This window comes from Symphalangus syndactylus, chromosome 7 (genome assembly GCF_028878055.3).
Source record: "Symphalangus syndactylus isolate Jambi chromosome 7, NHGRI_mSymSyn1-v2.1_pri, whole genome shotgun sequence".
Taxonomy (NCBI): domain Eukaryota; kingdom Metazoa; phylum Chordata; class Mammalia; order Primates; family Hylobatidae; genus Symphalangus; species Symphalangus syndactylus.
Window position 1 is genome coordinate 40704942 of NC_072429.2, and position 19290 is coordinate 40724231.

At 38.8% G+C, this 19290-nt stretch overlaps 1 protein-coding gene across 3 annotated transcripts in view; it reads left to right on the plus strand.

Moving 5' to 3' along the window:
• Positions 1–19290, plus strand: part of LARS1 (leucyl-tRNA synthetase 1) — a 69007-nt gene that overhangs the window by 22451 nt on the left and 27266 nt on the right. For all 3 annotated transcript variants that reach the window (XM_055285782.2, XM_063642696.1, XM_055285783.2), the window contains 13 exons: positions 284–347; positions 1952–2019; positions 2119–2344; positions 5769–5856; positions 5935–6011; positions 6519–6572; positions 7744–7884; positions 10382–10459; positions 15663–15748; positions 15838–15903; positions 16025–16107; positions 16822–16960; positions 17585–17797. In XM_055285782.2, coding sequence (XP_055141757.1) covers positions 284–347; positions 1952–2019; positions 2119–2344; positions 5769–5856; positions 5935–6011; positions 6519–6572; positions 7744–7884; positions 10382–10459; positions 15663–15748; positions 15838–15903; positions 16025–16107; positions 16822–16960; positions 17585–17797 — 1383 coding nt within the window. The remainder of the gene's footprint in view (positions 1–283; positions 348–1951; positions 2020–2118; positions 2345–5768; positions 5857–5934; positions 6012–6518; positions 6573–7743; positions 7885–10381; positions 10460–15662; positions 15749–15837; positions 15904–16024; positions 16108–16821; positions 16961–17584; positions 17798–19290) is intronic.

Genomic DNA, 19290 nt, shown 5'->3' on the forward strand with positions numbered 1-19290 from the left:
GTTTCATTTGTTAAGTCAATTTATGTTTTATAATCTTTTGTTCAATACCACAAAGCCAAGATCAGTGTGTATTTTTCAGTGGTATTACCTTTGACGAAGGTAGAAAGCTTTCATTAAATAAGCAGTTTGACAGTGGAACTACCATAAGAGTACACATAATAGATACAGATATCTACTCAGAAATTCTAGTTACAAGACATGTAAGAAATTAGGTGCAACACAGGCAAATATGGATAAACGTGAATATTATAATAATGTTTGTAACTTTTTATTTATTTTTTAGGTATACCATTTATTCTCCAAAAGATGGACAGCCTTGCATGGATCATGATAGACAAACTGGAGAGGTGATTATTTGTGAGACAGAGTAGCTATTATAATAATCCTTAATATGACCACAGAGTTTAAGAAATAGAAACCTAGAAATAACTTCTTTGTAGTGCTGAGGGATATAGTCCTGATACTCTGGTGGATATGAAGAGGAGATAGAATATCAATACAGATACCTGTATCTTGTGTAGTACCTAGCTACCCTAAGAGTCATCTGAGGACAGCTGCATCAGTTTGTTACAGGAAAGCACATTGTTTAGCCTCACCCCAAAATTGCTGAATCAAAAGTTCTGGGGGTGGGGCCCAGGAATATCTTTTTTTTTTTGAGATGGAGTCTCGCTCTTTCGCTCAGGCCGGACTGCAGTGGCGCTATCTCGGCTCACTGCAAGCTCCGCCTCCTGGGTTCATGCCATTCTCCTGCCTCAGCCTCCTGAGTAGCTGGGACTACAGGCGCCCGCCACCACACCCGGCTAATTTTTTGTGTCTTTAGTAGAGACGGGGTTTCACTGTGTTAGCCAGGATGGTCTCGATCTCCTGACCTTGTGATCTGTCCGCCTTGGCCTCCCAAAGTGCTGGGATTACAGGTGTGAGTCACTGTGCCCGGCCTCCCGGAATATCTGTTTACGAGCTCTCAATGTGATGTATATGCATGCTAATGTTGTGAAGCACCATCTGGAAAATAAACAGCTCTAAAAAGAAAGCATGGGGAGAGGTAATAAGATATGTGACTAAGATTTGATGTACACAGATTCCAGTTATATTTGCTTTGATCATGTGCCTTCTTGCTTATTTCCAAAGTACTTCTAGCCGTGCCTAGAAGTTCATTCTAATTCCTGTAGAACACATTATTAACATTATTCTCTCAAATACTTGAATAAATCAAGAGTAAGTGATTTGGCTAAATCCATGGCACAGTAAAAATCAATGACAATGCCAGCATCTGAACTTATGATTCCCTATGATTGCATCATTCTTTATTACCGTCTTTGAACATATTTTCAAAATCAGCCTTCAGTTTTTATGTAACTTATCTAAGTGAGAGTTGATCAAAATTTTAAAAGATTTGAGAGACTTAAGATCCAGTAAAGTTTTAATATAGCCAATGGCAGCAATATCCTAGATTTCAGTAATCCTTTGTAGATTTTTCAAAGCATTTTTCATCTGTTATCTTGTGTGTTCCTCAGGACAGTCCTATCTGAGATACAACATCCTTATTTTACCGATAAGGAAAGGCTTAGAGAGATTATGACTACCTTGGGTCTAACCATTAGTAATGGAGCAAACTAAGTTTAGAACGCACATTATCTCTGACCTCTGGTCTAGTGTCTTCCTTTGATGACTACTATGTGGGACATGCCCTGGGATGGAATTAGGGTTGATTGTGTCTTCTCACCTTCATTTTGGCAAACACTATTTTGGGTGATTACTCCAAATCTCTCTTAACATACTGGACTTCTTTGTGGGTATGGTTAGCACACCACTGGCAATCTCTTCTCTGGAAAAAAAAATTAATAATGCAAGAACCCATTTTAGGGATTTGAATCAGATCTCTCACATAGATTAGCAGGTTTAAAGCAAGTCTTTTTTTTCCTTCAAATTTTTGTATCATTTATTTGCTTAGGGTGTTGGACCTCAGGAATATACTTTACTCAAATTGAAGGTGCTTGAGCCATACCCATCTAAATTAAGGTAGGTTTGCCAGAGTAATTGCTTTATCATTTCTGAACCATCAGATAGTTGTTACAGAGTTGACATGTTTTTACATCAATATTTGTTTTTTTTTCTCAGTGGCCTGAAAGGTAAAAATATTTTCTTGGTGGCTGCTACTCTCAGACCTGAGACCACGTTTGGGCAGACAAATTGTTGGGTTCGTCCTGATATGAAGTACATTGGATTTGAGACGGTGAATGGTGATATATTCATCTGTACCCAAAAAGCAGCCAGGAATATGTCATACCAGGGCTTTACCAAAGACAATGGCGTGGTGCCTGTTGTTAAGGAATTAATGGGGGAGGTAAGTTGGATAGCAGATTTTTTATTTTAATGCATAAATTTCAAGGAAAATTTCAACAATGAATATTGAGAAAAGAGCATTACAACCTTAAAAAATGAGGTGTACATGCAGTAAAGTGTGTAAGTCTTGTGTATTTTGGTGCATTTTCATATGTATATACACTTATGTAAGCACCACCTAAATCAAGATATAGAACAGTTTTGGCACTCCAGAAGGCTCTCTCATGTCCATATCATTAGTACTTACCTCTCTCCTCCAAAGGTAACCACTGCTCTGACTTCACCAAAGATTAGTTGTCGTTCTTGAACTTTACATAATGGAATTGTATAGTCTGACTGTTTTGTGTCTGGCTTCTTTTGCTTAACATTATGTTTGTGAGATTCATACATGTTGTAGGAATAGTTCTTTTTTTATTGTCGTGTAATATTCGTTGTATGACTGTATCATGAAGATAGCATATTTGATTTTTAGGTTTCAACTCGGTAAATATCTGGTTGAAAAATATAGGCAGTCCTCCCCAAGAGATTTAATAGCTGCATTAGTCATTATATTATTTTAAAAATACTATTACCTAAATTCCTGGTAATACTAAATTTGGAATTGTAGCTGCCTTTTTTTTTTCGTGTGAAGAAAGTCTTGGTTGATATTAATTAAATATGGATGGTTACACGCTCATCTACTTTATTTTATTTTTATTTTTTATTTTTTTTGTAGACAGTTTTGCTCTTGTTGCCCAGGCTGGTGTTCAGTGGCGCGATCTCAGCTCACTGCAACCTCCGCCTCCTGAGTTCAAACGATTCTCCTACCTCAGCCTCCTGAGTAGCTGGGATTACAGGTGCGCGCCACCACGCCCAGCTAATTTTTTGTATTTTTGGTAGAGACGGGGTTTCATCATGTTGGCCAGTTTGGTCTTGAACTCCTGACCTCGGGTGATCCACTCACCTCGGCCTTCCAAAGTGCAGGGATTACAGGCGTAAGCCACTGCACCCAGCCTTATCTACTTTATTATCAATATTTCTGAGTGTGTTTAATTCCATTTAGTGAATGCTGATGTTTGGTATCTTAAATAATTTTTTAAAAAGAAAAATGTGAGTAGAGTACCATCTCAATTCTTTTAAATTGAACTATTTTATTCCTTATTTAATACTTTTTAATTTAATTGCAGTATATTTACAAGTCCCAAAATTCAAAAAACACAAAAAGATACAAAAGTTCCACATTCTAGAGGGAGGTAGTAATATATCTATGTCTTGTGTATTCTAGTAATATTTCATGTATACACAAGGGAATACACACATACTCTTTGTCCCTGTTTTTACACAAATGGCAATATACTTTATATGCATTGTACCATATCTGCTTTTTTACTTGTATCTTGGCAATCATTTTGTCAGTACATAAACAGCTTCTTTATTCTTATTTTTTATAGCTACATAGTATTTCATTGTTTGGCTGTACCATAATTTACTTAGCCATTCTCTATTAGTGGATATTTGAATTGTTTCCTGCCTTTTTCTGTGAAAAGCAGCACTGCCACATCTCCTTAGTTCCTAATGTGGGAATTTTGTCTGAGAAGTTCTTGGGAACAGTATTAGGGACACATGTTTTCCTATTCTTAATGCAACTTTTCTCCCTGTTAATTTGAGCAAATTCTGGCGTGAGGGACATGGACGTTATAAATTGCAAAATAGTTTCAACCTTTAAAATGGTTATAATATTTAGCTGTCATCCATATGACTGCAAATTCTGTAAAGGCAGGTTATATGTATATATATGAATAAAAAGGGATGGGTGGGAATTATGTGGAAAGGAAAAGTGTGTTCCTTAGCTAGAGTAAGCAGCTGCAAATTCTTTGTTGCCATCTGAGAATTTGGGTCTAAAATTGCTTAATCTTTTGGATTTTTTCAAGTGAAATTAGAACTATCCTTTTACTTTGTCTTCATAATTACTATTTTAAATAGATATGTAGTACCCATTCTTGTTCCTGTAACATATTTTGTTAAATCATTTTTTCTATCATTGAAAGCTTTAGTTGTTTCCAGGCTTTCCTAGTATAATTAACTCAGCATTGGGTAGACTTGTTTAAGAAAAAATAATTAGTTGTTGTTGAGTCTGAGTTACATGAACATTTTGTGGCTTTTGCTGTGGATTCCTGTATTTTCTTCAAGGAGTACAATGTCACAAACAACGTATTAGTGTACTCATGTCATCATAACTGACAGATTTAGTTATTATAATTATTAAAAATTATTTTTCCTGGACGGCACGGTGGCTCATGCCTGTAATGCCAGCACTTCGGGAGGCTGAGGTGGGTGGATCACCTGGGGTCAGGAATTCAATACCAGCCTGGCCAACATGGTGAAACCCCATCTTTACTAAAAATACAAAAATTAGCCAGGCGTGGTGGTGCATGCCTGTAATCCCAGCTACTTGGGAGGCTGAGGCAGGAATCGCTGGAACCTGGGGGGTGGAGGTTGTAGTGAGCCGAGATTGTGCCATTGCACTCCAGCTTGAATAACAAGAGCAGAACTCCATCTCAAAAAATAAAATAAAAATAAAAAAATTATTTTTCCTCTAGTAGGTATAAAAGCATGTGTTTTGTTTTACTTCATATGTATTTTATTTATATTCTTTTCTTTATTTTTTGAGACGGGGTCTCGCTCTGTCACCCAGGCTGGAGTGCAGTGGCAGGATCTTGGCTCACTACAACCTCCACCTCCCGGGTTCAAGCAATTCTCCCGCCTCAGCCTTCCAAATAGCTGGGACTACAGGTGCATGCCACCACACCTGGCTAATTTTTTGTATTTTAGTAGAGACGGGGTTTCACCATGTTGCCCAGGCTGGTTGCGAACTCCTGAGCTCAGGCAATCCACCTGCCTTAGCCTCCCAAAGTGCTGGGATTACAGGTATTAGCCACCATGCTCAGCCTATATTCATTTTTTAATTGACAGAAATTGTATTTATGGTACACAATATGTTTTGAAATATATATACATTGTGAAATGGCTAAATTGAGGTAATTAACAAATTCATACCTTACGTACTTACCATTTTCTGTGGTGAGAAGAATTAAAATTTAAATCAGGTGCAGCGGTGTGCGCCTGTAGAGCCAGCTACTTGGGAGGCTGAGATCTCAGGATTTTGAGCCTGTAGAATGCTATGATAGTGCCTTTGAATAGCCACTGCACTCTAGCCTTGGCAACATAGCAAGGCTCTGTCTCTTAAAAAAATCTACACAGCAATTTTCAAGTATAAAATGCAATGTTATTTCCTATAGTCACTATATTGTACAATATAGCTCTTGAATTTATTTCCATATATTTTTGATTACTAGCTTCTCAGGGCTGAAAATATTAACATAGTTTTAATTCCAGTGATCACAATGAATTACTTCACCTTTTATATTGATTTTTTTCTTACGCAGGAAATTCTTGGTGCATCACTTTCTGCACCTTTAACATCATACAAGGTGATCTATGTTCTCCCAATGCTAACTATTAAGGAGGATAAAGGTAAAGAGTTTATTTCTAGAAATATTTTGGTAATCACGTTTTGGTTCTAGTTATTAATTCAACACTTTGTTTTATAAGGCACTGGTGTGGTTACAAGTGTTCCTTCCGACTCCCCTGATGATATTGCTGCCCTCAGAGACTTGAAGAAAAAGCAAGTAAGTATCTGAGTTTCATGTTTGTATTTTGTCCTCACCATATCATTTCTTAGATACTGCTGAACTACACTGTGGGACTAGGCTAAAAAGCTATGCATTTATCTTTGAACTGCTACCTCTAACTTGTTTCTTGATGTTTATATATTTTCTGTGGTTTGAATTTTAAATATGTTGCACAGAATTTTGAAAAAGTTTTCTGATATTCACATTTTCATTGAAATCTGGCATATGAACCTCAATTTAAGTGATATGTGTATGTCTATGTACATTTTTGCTTTTGGCTGTATAGTTTCATTTAGGCTATTCACTATAACTTTAGCTACTAAATTTTTGAAGGTTACAGATCCCTTTTGAGATATTTGGCAAAGTTAGAAAATTGCTCTCTATAGAGAGGAGAACAAATAGAAACTTTAAAGAAACTTTTAAGAAAGTTTGGAGGTTGCTTCTCTCAATGATTCTACCAGTAAAGTGTTGATCATTAGTGTTAACTTGCAAATTTTTCTGTAGGCCTTACGAGCAAAGTATGGAATTAGAGATGACATGGTCTTGCCATTTGAGCCGGTGAGTACGTAGATAATTCAGAATATTCACATCCATCTCTTTATCAGAGAAAAAGAAGAGCTAACATGTTTTCCTTATAACAAAATTAATTGGTGGAGTACAAAAATAAGAGAGCGTTTGCTTAAGGATTTACTCACTTTAATTTGATACCTGCTGTGGTAGATAAGAGCAAAAGGAAAACTAACAAGCATTTTCTTACCACCTGGCACCTGCAGTTCTGGAACAAATAGCTTTTTAGCATCACCAATTTTATAGTAGCTTGCTTTGCTAGTATGATCAATTTCCTGGCTTCTAAAGATAAAATTTTGCCCTTTTCATAAATGTTTATTTGTAACCATAATAACTTTAACAAAGTCCTATACAACTCTGTTTTATGTTTCTTGTATTTTCATGTTAGTATCTATAGAAGAAAAACTTTTAAATTCCTAGCAAATGATTTTCATTTCATGAAAGATCCAGAGGAATTAATATAAACCAAAAGCACAACCATCCATGAAACTAGTTGTTTACATCAGCAGTCCCCAACCTTTTTGGCGCCAGGGACTGGTTTTGTGGAAGACAATTTTTCCATGGACCAGCAGGGTGTGGTAGAGGAATGGTTTTGGGATGAAACTATACCACTTTAGATCATCAGGCATTAGATTCTCATAAGGAGCAAGCAACCTAGATCCCTCCATGCACAGTTCACAATAGGGTTCGTGCTTCTATGAGAATCTAATGCCACCCATGATCTGACAGGAGGTGAAGCTCAGGGGGTGATGCTAGCCCATTGCTCACCTCCTGCTGTGCAGCCTGGTTCCTAATGCCATGGACTGGTACCGGTCCACATCCTTGGGGTTGGGAACCCCTGATTTACATCATTTTGCTAGTTTCAGTATGAATTACTTAATTGTATGCCAGTGGAGGATAGAGTGTTGGGAAAGGTGTGCGTCGTGGGGGAAGGGCATTGGGGGTGTTGGTACACAGAGTATGGGTGGTTCCTGTGGAGAGTAGGAGGACAAATTTACATCTGGAAGTTAATCACTCTGTGATTACTTAATGTGTGGCAGTGTCATAATGACATATACAATCTGAAATGACTTAATTGGACATTAGAGGCAAAAGGACTTGTGCCCTGTAGAGCTGTGTGTTCAGTCAGTGTGAACACATTCCTGATTGCTGTTTGCTGCAGGTGCCAGTCATTGAAATCCCAGGTTTTGGAAATCTTTCTGCCGTAACCATTTGTGATGAGTTGAAAATTCAGAGCCAGAATGACCGAGAAAAACTTGCAGAAGCAAAGGAGAAGATATATCTAAAAGGATTTTATGAGGGTGTAAGTAATAATTTTTTTTAGTTTTATTTGAGTTACTCCATGCTCTGTGATTTTCTTAATTAGAAAAAATGTAGAAAAATTTAACATAGTTTCAGCTATACATTGATTTGAGAGCTTAATTATGAGAATGTATTCTATTTCCAAATTTCTAATTTTTGTTTTTATCATGACCTTTGCCTAAAAGCATTTTCAGAAATTGTCTTTTTTGTGCCTTCTAGGAATCTCTATGGAGTGAATTTCTTTTTTTTTTTTTTTTTTTTTTTTGAGACAGAGTCTTGCTGTTGCCCAGGCTGGAGTGCAGTGGCGCGATCTCGGCTCACTGTAGGCTCCGCCCCCCGGGGTTCACGCCATTCTCCTGCCTCAGCCTCCCGAGTAGCTGGGGCTACGGGCGCCCACCATCTCGCCTGGCTAATTTTTTGTATTTTTAGTAGAGACGGGATTTCACTGTGTTAGCCAGGATGGTCTCGATCTCCTGACCTCGTGATCCACCCCCCTCGGCCTCCCAAAGTGCTGGGATTACAGGCGTGAGCCACCGCACCCGGCCTGGAGTGAATTTCTTGACAAGATATTTCAAATTAGTTCATATTACTATGCAGTAAACTTCAAAGGTTTATTAAATGGAGAATACCTGGTCCCTTCTTTTGCTCTTTTAGTTAAGGAGTTCATATTTTAGATAAGCAGTTTTATTCAGTCCATTAATTTATTTATGAATGTCTACTAAATGCCAGGTGAGTTCAACAAACATGTTCTGAACCATTCTTTTCTCCTAATTGTGCATATGTTAATGTGGTTTACATTTCCATGGAAAGAAGGCTAGGCTAGAGAACATAAAAATCCAAACAAGTTGTTAGGTGCTTCAGATTCAAATGAAGATTTTTAAGGACATCAACAAGAGTGTTTTTTAGTTTTAGCTTTCTTACATTTTTCTGGATAACCAAGAATTGGTTACATATCTTTTTTTTGAAGTGACACATATTTTGAATGATGATAAAAGCAACACTTACGTAGCACTTATATATTAATTTACTTAATTCTGAAAATAACCCTATTCTGAAGTAGGCACTCTTATCTCCAATTTACAGATGAGGAAATGGAGGCATAAAGAGATTAACTGATTTACTTGAGATTAGCCAGATAGCCATTGGGAACTGGGATTCAAACTAGGTAGCCTGGCTCTGGGATTTGCATTTGTGTGTGTGTGTGTGTGTGTGTGTGTGTGTGTGTGTGTGTGTGTGTATCTGACAGAGTCTTGCTCTGTCTCCCAGGCTGGAGTGCAGTGGCGCAATCTCAGCTTACTGCAGCCTCCAACTTCCGGGTTCAAGTGATTCTCCTGCCTCAGACTCCCGAGTAGCTGGGACTACAGGCACGTGCCACCATGACTGGCTAATTTTTGTATTTTTAGTAGACACGAGGATTTCACCATATTGGTCAGACTGGTCTCGAACTCCTGACCCCAAGTGATCTGCCCACCTTGACCTCCCAAAATGCTGGGAGTATAGGCTTGAGCCACTGCACCTGGCCAGATTTGTGTTCTTTTTTTTGTTTTTTTTGAGGCTGAGTCTTGCTCTGTCACCCAGGCTGGAGTGGAGTGGCTCAATCTTGGCTCACTGTGACCTCTGCCTCCTGGGCTCAAGCAATTCTCCTGCCTCAGCCTCCCGAGTAGCTGGGATTATAGGGGCCTGCCACCACACCCAGCTAATTCAAATTTGTGTTCTTCATCACTGCACTTATTAAATATAATTTTATAATGTTGGATTAAATAGATATTGAAGTATTTTGGTATGTTAGAGGTTTAGAATGTCAAAAGAGAATGCATGTCTTTTCTACCTAAGATAGAAACAATTTGAGGGAAATATAAGAGTCATGTAGATGAAAATAAGAGTCATGTAGGTGAAAATAAGAGTCATGTAGGTGAAAATACCTGCTTTATTACCAGAGAAAGCTGGAAGGTGATTGAGGCTTAATTGATGGCAACAATAGATAAGCTAATACTTTGCCCTAGAATGTAATTGGCCTATGAAAAAAAGACAGAGGTGAAAGAGTAGGCCTCCTTCTAAGAGCAAGCTTTATCACATGGCCAGGCAAAGAATACTCACCTGCAGCAGGTGGGGTTAGAAAGAGGAGCCTAATGAGATGAAGCCGAATATGCTTAGTTCCTTCAGAAACCACCAGGAATGAGGTGAGTGAGTGTAATTGAAGTCTGTCCATGTGGAAACTTAAGAAGTGGAAGTGAGTATTCCTTCCTAATCATGCTCACACTAGGTATCTCCGTGAAACCTAGTGAGGTGGGTATCACTGACAGAACTATAAGTGTGTTATAAATATTAGTTATCCATGCTATACCAAAATGAAAAATTATTGTTATAAATATGATAAGTTTCATACTAAAAATATTTCGGTGGGCAGAAGCAAATTTAGTTAGGGAAAATTAGGAAAGAAACTCAAGGCAGATTCTAACTGTTTTATATGTGGTTTTTCTCCCTTCTCATCCTTTTAGATCATGTTGGTGGATGGATTTAAAGGACAGAAGGTTCAAGATGTAAAGAAGACTATTCAGAAAAAGATGATTGACGCTGTATGTGATAGGCTATGCTCTGAAGGCTGTTTTAGAAGAGCTGTTAGTTATTAGACTTGACAGTGTTATTAGCAGTGAGTTCTATAGTAGAACCTGGAGCTGTAATAAAAATATAGTTTTGCGGCAGAAAATAGACCTATTTACACTTAACTTGAACATCCCATCTATAATGTTGATAAAGGTAGTGTTCTAAAGTCGATGTGTGCATAGCATGTATAGAGAACTTTGATGATATTTCTGGCAGTGGCCATTTTAGTTACTGGTAGTTACAACCCTTTCTTTCTGTGGTGTTTCTGTCATCCTCCTCTCATCCCTCCATTTTTGTTATAACTCTCTTCTATTTAGCTGAGTTAACCCTTTACATTTTTATTTTTGACAACTTTGTATACCCATAATACAGAGAGACAATGGTCTGTTAGGCTTATTGAAATAAAAAAGCATCAATTTCCTCATCACTTTTCCATAATTTAAATTTCTTTTCCTTGAAGGGGGTAACATTTAATCGTTTTAGTATTGGTCTCTAGCTCTTTTTTTTTTTGAGATGGAGTTTCGCTCTTGTTGCACAGACTGGAATGCAATGGCGCGATCTCAGCTCACTGCAACCTCCACCTCCTGGGTTCAAGTGATTCTCCTGCCTCAGCCTCCTGAGTAGCTGGAATTATAGACATGAGCCACCATGCCTGGCTAATTTTGTATTTGTAGTAGAGATGGGGTTTCTCCATGTTGGTCAGGCTGGTCTCGAACTCCTGACCTCAGGTGATCCACTCGCCTTGGCCTCCCAAAGTGCTGGGATTACAGGCATGAGCCGCCGTGCCCGGCTTATCTCCATCTCTTACAGATCTCTGATCTAAATGCTTGTAATGTGATTTTTTTTTTTTTTCAGGGTTAGGTATCAGCCACTAACCTCCTACTCTTGGCAGGAGTAGGAGGAAGATCAAGGTTACACTCTTTCCCCTACTTTTTGTTTTCTCTAACGTCCCACATTTATTGGTATAGACTACTCCATACCCTGTCTTCTCTGTACACTGTAGTTATAACAAATGTTAGATCAATAGTTATTATTTACATTTTTGAGACATGCCTTATCCATAAATGTAGTATACAATAATTTTTCGTCCTCAGCTTTTGATTTTCCCTGGGATTCATAATTATGTTTATTTTTTAAAAATTCTTTTTTTTTTTTTTTTTTTTGAGATGGAGTCTTGCTCTGTTGCCCAGGCTGGAGTGCAGTAGCGTGATCTCGGCTCACTGCAAGCTCCACCTCCCGGGTTCACGCCATTCTCCTGCTTCAGCCTCCCCAGTAGCTGGGACTACAGGCGCCCACCACCGCGCCTGGCTAATTTTTTGTATTTTTAGTAGAGACGGGGTTTCACCATGGTCTTGATCTCCTGACCTCGTGATCCACCCGCCTCGGCCTCCCAAAGTGCTGGGATTACAGGTGTGAGCCACCGTGCCCAGCCTTAAAAAATTCTTAAAATAAACTTATCAGTACTCCATTTCTCAGCTCTTTTCCAACTGTCTATTTCTTTTCTTACTCAGTTCAAACACATCAGTGTGCTTTCAGTTCAATCTCAGAGAAAGCTCTTCCAGAGCTTTCTGGCTTTAGTCTGAACTGATTGCTTACTGTCCTGATGCACAAATCTTGGATGTTCCTCCACTATTACTAAGAATACCCTTTGCTCCTTTTGAGCTGGATCTCCTGCTTCCTTAATCCCATGTCTATGTCCTTCTTATATTCTTTCTCATTTTGGTGAAGCTCTGCCTCTGATAGCTTTTCTGAGAAAGGGTACCTGGAAGGTAAATTGTTGTGACTTTTCATGTCTGAAATATGTCGTCTATCTTTATATTGGATTGCCTGGGTATAGATTCTGGATTGGAAATAATTTTCCCTTAAAAACCTGAGGGTATTACCTCATCATCTTTTGGTTCATTGATGCTATTAAGAAGTTGAAAACTCTTCTGGTAGTGACTGATGTTTTTCTAAGTAACTTGTTTCCCCTGACTTTGGAGGCTTGTATAATCTTTTTTCTCCCAGTATCCTGAAATTTCATGATTTGCCTTCGGTGTAGGTCAATTTTCATCCATTCTACTGGGTGCTTGGTGGGCTCCTTCAATTTGGAAACTTGTGTACTTCAATTTGGGGAACATTTCTTGACTTTTTTCTTGATTACTTTATTTTTTTCTTATTCTCTATTTTCACTTTTTGAATTCCTACATTCAGATATTGAACCTCTTAGATCCTAGCAGTCCTTTTGGTCCTTTTTGTGGGATAGTCCCTCATCATTTTCTTTCTTAGCTTTTCTTTACTATGTGCTTTTATTTACTATTTGTGTGTGTGTATGAATACAAATTTATAAGAACTTATTTTTAAAGAATCGTATGGAAAATTTCAAATGTATAAAAAAGTAGAGAGTAGAATGATAAATTCCTGTAATACCTATCACCCAGATTCAATAATTACTAATTTGGGGCCAGTTCAATAATTGATTCTTATTTTCTGATTTTTTTTTTTTTTTTTTTTTTTTTTAAGAGACAGTGGTCTTGCCATATTGCCCAGGCTGATCTGGCTTTAGGCTCAAGTGATCTTCCCACTTCAGCTTCTTGAGTAGCTGGGACTACAGGCATGTGCCTCCATGCCTGGCTGATTTGTTGTAGGATGCTGTTCTTGTTTCATAGACGGGACATCTTAATCTTATTTCTCTGAGGAAGACTGTTGATATATAATATATTTGGGTGTAAAAAGAAATGTTTTTGCATATGGGTAGGACATGTCACTAGGCTTCTTCACTGGGGGAGATCTAGAAAGGGCCATTTGGGCCTTGGTGACTCCCGGATGTTGTTTTTTTAGTATTTGCTTTTGGGTTTGTTAGATTTCCCTACAGAAGATTCTGCCAATCTCTAGCTCAAAAGGTCTAAGTGGCCAGGCACAGTGGCTCACACCTGTAATCCCAGCACTTTGGGAGGCTGAGACGGGTGGATCACTTGAAGTCAAGTTTGAGACAAGCCTGGCTAACATAGTGAAACCCTGTCTCTACTAAAAATACAAAAATTAGCCAGGGATGGTAGTGTCTGCCTCTAATTCCAGCTATTCGGGAGGCTGAGGCACGAGAATCGCTTGAACCTGGGAGGCAGAGGTTGCAGTGAGTCGAGATGGCACCACCACACTCCTGTCTGGGCAACAGAGCCCTGTCTCACAACAAACAAAAAAGTCTAAGCAACTGAGCATTTTGGGAGTTGGATGGGAGAAGATAGCTAGGAATGTGAAAGTGCTGACTTTCATTTAACTCCCCTATTTTTACTATGATACTTGTAACTTTGTCTCTAGTTCAGAGACTTTCTTTTACCTTTTCCAGAGAATTAGCCTTTTTTTTTTTTATTTTTTTGGTTCTGGCATAGGTAGGGGCAGTATATGGGGTTCTAACCTCTATTTTATTTTATTTTATCTTGTATTTTTTTTTTTTTTTTTTACCATTTCCCAGATACCCACTTCTTTAAATGACTTTAGTTGGTGCTCCTCTTTTCAGTCTCACCTTATCTCTCTCTTCTCTTCTTTTTCTTTCTTTTTTTTTTTTTTTCGGGGTTTTGCTCTTGTTGCCCAGGCTGCTGGAGTGCAATAGCATGATCTCGGCTCACCACAACCTCTGCCTCTTGGCTCAAGCGATTCTCCTGTCTCAGCCTCCCAAGTAGCTGGGCGTTACAGGTGTGCACCACCATGCCCAGCTAATTTTGTATTTTTAGTAGAGACAGGGTTTCTCCATGTTGGACAGGCTGGTCTCAAACTCTCGGCCTCCCAAAGTGTTGGGATTACAGGCGTGAGCCACCACGCCCGGCCCTTATCTCTATTTCTAGAGCTATTTAATGCCACCAATTTCTGAGTCTCTTTCTATTTAATGCCACCAATTTCTGAGGTACTAGAGTACAGAGTGGATTGCTTTTCAGCTTTTTCTATTGTTATCTTAGGATTCAGATAGCTTTTTAATTTCTGCTAATATATTTGTCATTCATGTTGCTTTTTTGTTTTCAAAATTCAGTTAATACTTTTTCTTCTCTCATTCATTTTGACTTTGTAGGTTCCTGCCATTTGTAAAACCCTCTTTGTTGTCTTTTTATTGGAATTTTGAGAGGGAGTTAAATGTCTGTTTTTAATCTACCATCTTTAAACCAGAATTCCAGCTATTTAATTTCAGCATGAAGAATTGCATTAAAAACAGAGCAGTGAATCATTTTATGAATAATAATGCTGGATTTTATTTTTAAAAATTATCCTAGCCTAAAATGTTTAGGATCATCATAGCATTAAGAGAGATTTATATTTGGTAAGAAGTCAAAAGCATCGTCAATTTTCATGCTTAAAGTATTTAGGATCATAATAGCATTAAGAAAGATTTATATTTGGTAAAAAATCAAAAGCATGGTCAGTTTTCTACTGGAAATTTTTCATGGCACTATAAATCTTTAGTAACAAGATATTCTATGTTTAGTCTTTGTATATCTTTTTTTTTTTTAAGCAGTAGTTTATAAGAAGGATAAAAAGCTGCCATAGGGCTGTGCACAGTGGCTCACGGCTGTAATTCAAACACTTTGGGAGTCTGAGGTGGAATACTTGAGCCCAGGCGTTGAAGACCAGCCTGGGCAACATAGTGAGACCCTATTTCTATAAAAAAATTTAACAATTAACTGGATGGGTTGACATGTGCCTGTAGTCCCAGCTACTCAGGAGGCTGCAGTGTAAAGTAGAAGGGTCACATGAGCCTGGAGGTTGAGGTTGTAGTGAGCCATGATAGTGCCCTGGGTAACAGAGCAAGACCCTATCTGTCAAAATAAAAACAAAACAAAAAAAACACAAAACCCCAAAAAACTGTCATAGGAAGCCCAACCTTCAAACCATAGGATTCGAAACTGCTAACCATCTTTTGTGTGTTTTTTTTCCTTTTTGTTCACTTTTTAATTTTTCACTGAAACGAAATAATCAGTAGCTAGAGAAAGTGATCCACTTGATGAAGATTCATGCCTTTTTAAAAGCAAGTGTTACATAGGAGGAAAGGTAGAAGATAACTGACCCTGGGAAGGCGGGGAAGACATAATGAAAATGTGGGGTTTCAGTTATTGGTAGTATAGCATTTTTTTAAAGTAATTTTTATCCTTGAGGAATGAAGATTGATTTGACATAGCATCTAATATATGTTTATTTACCTTCCTTTAGGGAGATGCACTTATCTACATGGAACCAGAGAAACAAGTGATGTCCAGGTCATCAGATGAATGTGTCGTGGCTCTGTGTGACCAGTGGTTAGTCTCTCTTATAGCAAGAAAATTCCCCTAGTCTATTTGCTCACCTTTGACTTAAAAAAAAACCACATCAATTTGTCCACTCCCAGGTACTTGGATTATGGAGAAGAGAATTGGAAGAAACAGACATCTCAGTGCTTGAAGAACCTGGAAACGTAAGATGGGAGAAAGTGATGAAGGAGGAAAAAGGAGATGAAAAATGTGGAAACAGTAAAGTTGAAATGCAACAAAAAAATGAACCAATAAAGATAAACTTTGTCTTTTGCTCTTTTCTAGATTCTGTGAGGAGACCAGGAGGAATTTTGAAGCCACCTTAGGTTGGCTACAAGAACATGCTTGCTCAAGAACTTATGGTCTAGGTAAACAAACTTGAAATTTTTCTGTTTGGATAACTTTGCCAGTTACACAGAAAATATACATTTTTACCTTTTTTCCCCCCCTCAATTCTAGTGTTTTCTGAATTGAAAGCAAGAAGTTTTCTTTGGAGGGTCTTGAAAACTAGGATATAGTCCACTATCATCTACTGTGGGGTAGAAATATGCCCTGTCTAATCTATATAGATTTTGTGGTGTGACTTTTTTATGGAGAGACTCCAAACTTCAACCATTTGTCTTTTTTTTCTTTTTTTGAGACAGAGTCTTGCTCTGTCGCCTAGGCTGGAGTGCAGTGGCGCGATCTCAGCTCACTGCAACCTCTGCCTCCTGGGTTCAAGCGATTCTCCTGCCTCAACCTCCCGAGTAGCTGGGATTGCAGGTACCTGCCACCATGCCTGGCTAATTTTTTTTGTACTTTTAGTAGAGATGGGGTTTCACCATGTTGGCCAGTTTGGTCTTGAACTCCTGACCTCAGGTGATCCACCTGCCTCGGCCTCCCAAAGTGCTGGGATTACAGGCGTGAGCCGCCGTGCCTGGCCCATTTTGTCTTTTATCTACCATTTTATTAATTATTCAAGAATAATTTAAGAGCTTCCTAAATAAGTAGCTTTGTAAATGCTATAGCCCCCTTCTTAAAAATGTGGATTCTGTAGATGAAATGTCTCTTAGGTTCCTCATGTGTTACTTTTTATTTTTCAGGCACTCACCTGCCTTGGGATGAGCAGTGGCTGATTGAATCACTTTCTGACTCTACTATTTACATGGCATTTTACACAGTCGCACACCTATTGCAGGGGGGTAACTTGCATGGACAGGCAGAGTCTCCGCTGGGCATTAGGTTGGTAAACAGATAAGGGAAAGAAGCATAATTTGTCAGTAAGAGTTGTGATATTTGATTTACGTATTGAAATGTTTTAATAAGATTTATTTCACAGAATTTTGTCGTGATGTTTTTGCTTTTTTACTGTTGAACTGGGAAAAATTAATAAATAGCCCCTTACTATCATCATCTATTCTTCATTCTTTTTTTTTTTTTTTTTTTTTGAGACAGAGTCTCGCTCTGTCGCCCAGGCTGGAGTGCAGTGGCGCAATCTCGGCTCACTGCAACCTCCTCCTCCCGGGTTCACGCCATTCTCCTGCCTCAGCCTCTCCGAGTAGCTGGGACTACAGGCGCCCGCCACCACGCCCGGCTAATTTTTTGTATTTTTAGTAGAGACGGGGTTTCACCGTGGTCTCGATCTCCTGACCTCGTGATCCGCCCGCCTCGGCCTCCCAAAGTGCTGGGATTACAAGCGTGAGCCACCGCGCCCGGCCTATTCTTCATTCTTATGGAAGCTGTTGTCCTTATTTGTTCCTGTAACTACATTAAGAAAGAGATTCCTAATCCATGGTTAGATTCAGGTATTGATTCTCCCAAAGAAATTACATATATATATAATAGTTTGTTTTATTTTTAATACAGACCGCAACAGATGACCAAGGAAGTTTGGGATTATGTTTTCTTCAAGGAGGCTCCATTTCCTAAGACTCAGATCGCAAAGGAAAAATTAGATCAGTTAAAGCAGGAGTTTGAGTTCTGGTATCCTGTTGATCTTCGTGTCTCTGGCAAGGATCTTGTTCCAAATCATCTTTCATATTACCTTTATAATCATGTGGCTATGTGGCCGGAACAAAGGTGAATGATGAAATAGGTGTGGACTAGATGTATTGATTGTCAGTAGGGGTGTCTTGTGGCTTCAAATATCTAAGAAATTATTGTGGAGGGGATGGTATAGATAGATTTGCCAGTTACATTCTTTTTCTTATCTTAAATGTGTACTAAAGCAGAAAGGCCACCTCCTATCTCTTCCATCCAGAAATCCACATACCTACCCCAGGCACCAAAGCATGTCATATCTCAGGTGCATTGCTGGTCTGCTAGTAATTCATTTGACCTGTTAAATGCAGGAATAATTCTAGAACATTAGAATTGGAAAGAACCTTCTCTTTAGAGCGGAGAGCCCCAAGATTCCAGCATTAGTTGTAGTAACATTCTGACTAGAGTCTGTTTCTTCAGAGTAATCCTTCTGTCCTTTTCCCTCTTTACCCAGACGTGTCTACTTTTCCCTCTAGTCCCTCAAGTAGCTGAGGAAACAAACCTCTCAGTCTGTTCACATTTTATTTCATAAAACCAAAACAATTTCTTATGCCTTCTTGTATTTAGAATAAAATTACATTTTTTCCTTCAAGAATAAAACGAAGATTTTGAAGTAGAGGAATAAAATAAATTTTTTTTTTTTGAGACAGAATCCAGGCTGGAGTGTAGTAGCACGATCTCAGCTTGCTGCATCCTCTGCCTCCCGGGTTCAAGCAATTCTCCTGTCTCAGCCTCCCGAATATTTTTTATTTTTTTGAGACAGAGTTTTGCTCTTGTTGCCCAGGCTGGAGTGCAATGGTGTGATCTCAGCTCACTGCAACCTCTGCCTCCTGGGTTCAAGCGATTCTCCTGCCTCAACCTCCTGAGTAGCTGGAATTACAGGTGTGCACCACTACGCCTGGCTAATTTAGTATTTTTAGTAGAGACGGGGTTTCACCGTGTTAGCCAGGCTGGTCTCGAACTCCTGACCTCAGGTGATCCACCCGCCTTGGCCTCCCAAAGTGCTGAGATTACAGGCATGAGCCACCGTGCCCAGCCCAGAGGAATAAAATAAATTTAATGTAGTTCTTACAATACTTGTCATCCACTGTTATTACTTACCTAATTTATTTATTTTTCGACAGAGTCTCACTCTGTCATTCGGGCTGGAGTGCAATGGCACGATCTTGGCTCACTGCAGCCTCAACTTTGTGGACTCAAGTCATCCTCACACTTCCGAGTAGCTGGGACTAGCCACATGTCACCTTGCCTGGCTAATTTTATTTTTTGTAGAGATGAGGTCTCACTTTGTTGCCCAGGCTGGTCTCAAACTCCCGGACTCAAGCGATCCTCCCAAAGTACTCAGATTACAAGTATGAGCCACCGTGCCTGGCCCTAGTATTTTTCTCTATTGTTTACAATGCATTTATAGGCAAATTGGTATCTCAGAAGTATTCTTTACCAATAAGTTGAATCTTTATTCCTTTGCACCAACTTTTTTCACATTTGTTAGGTTTTTAAAAATTACAAATAAGTATTGACATCAAGAGCTT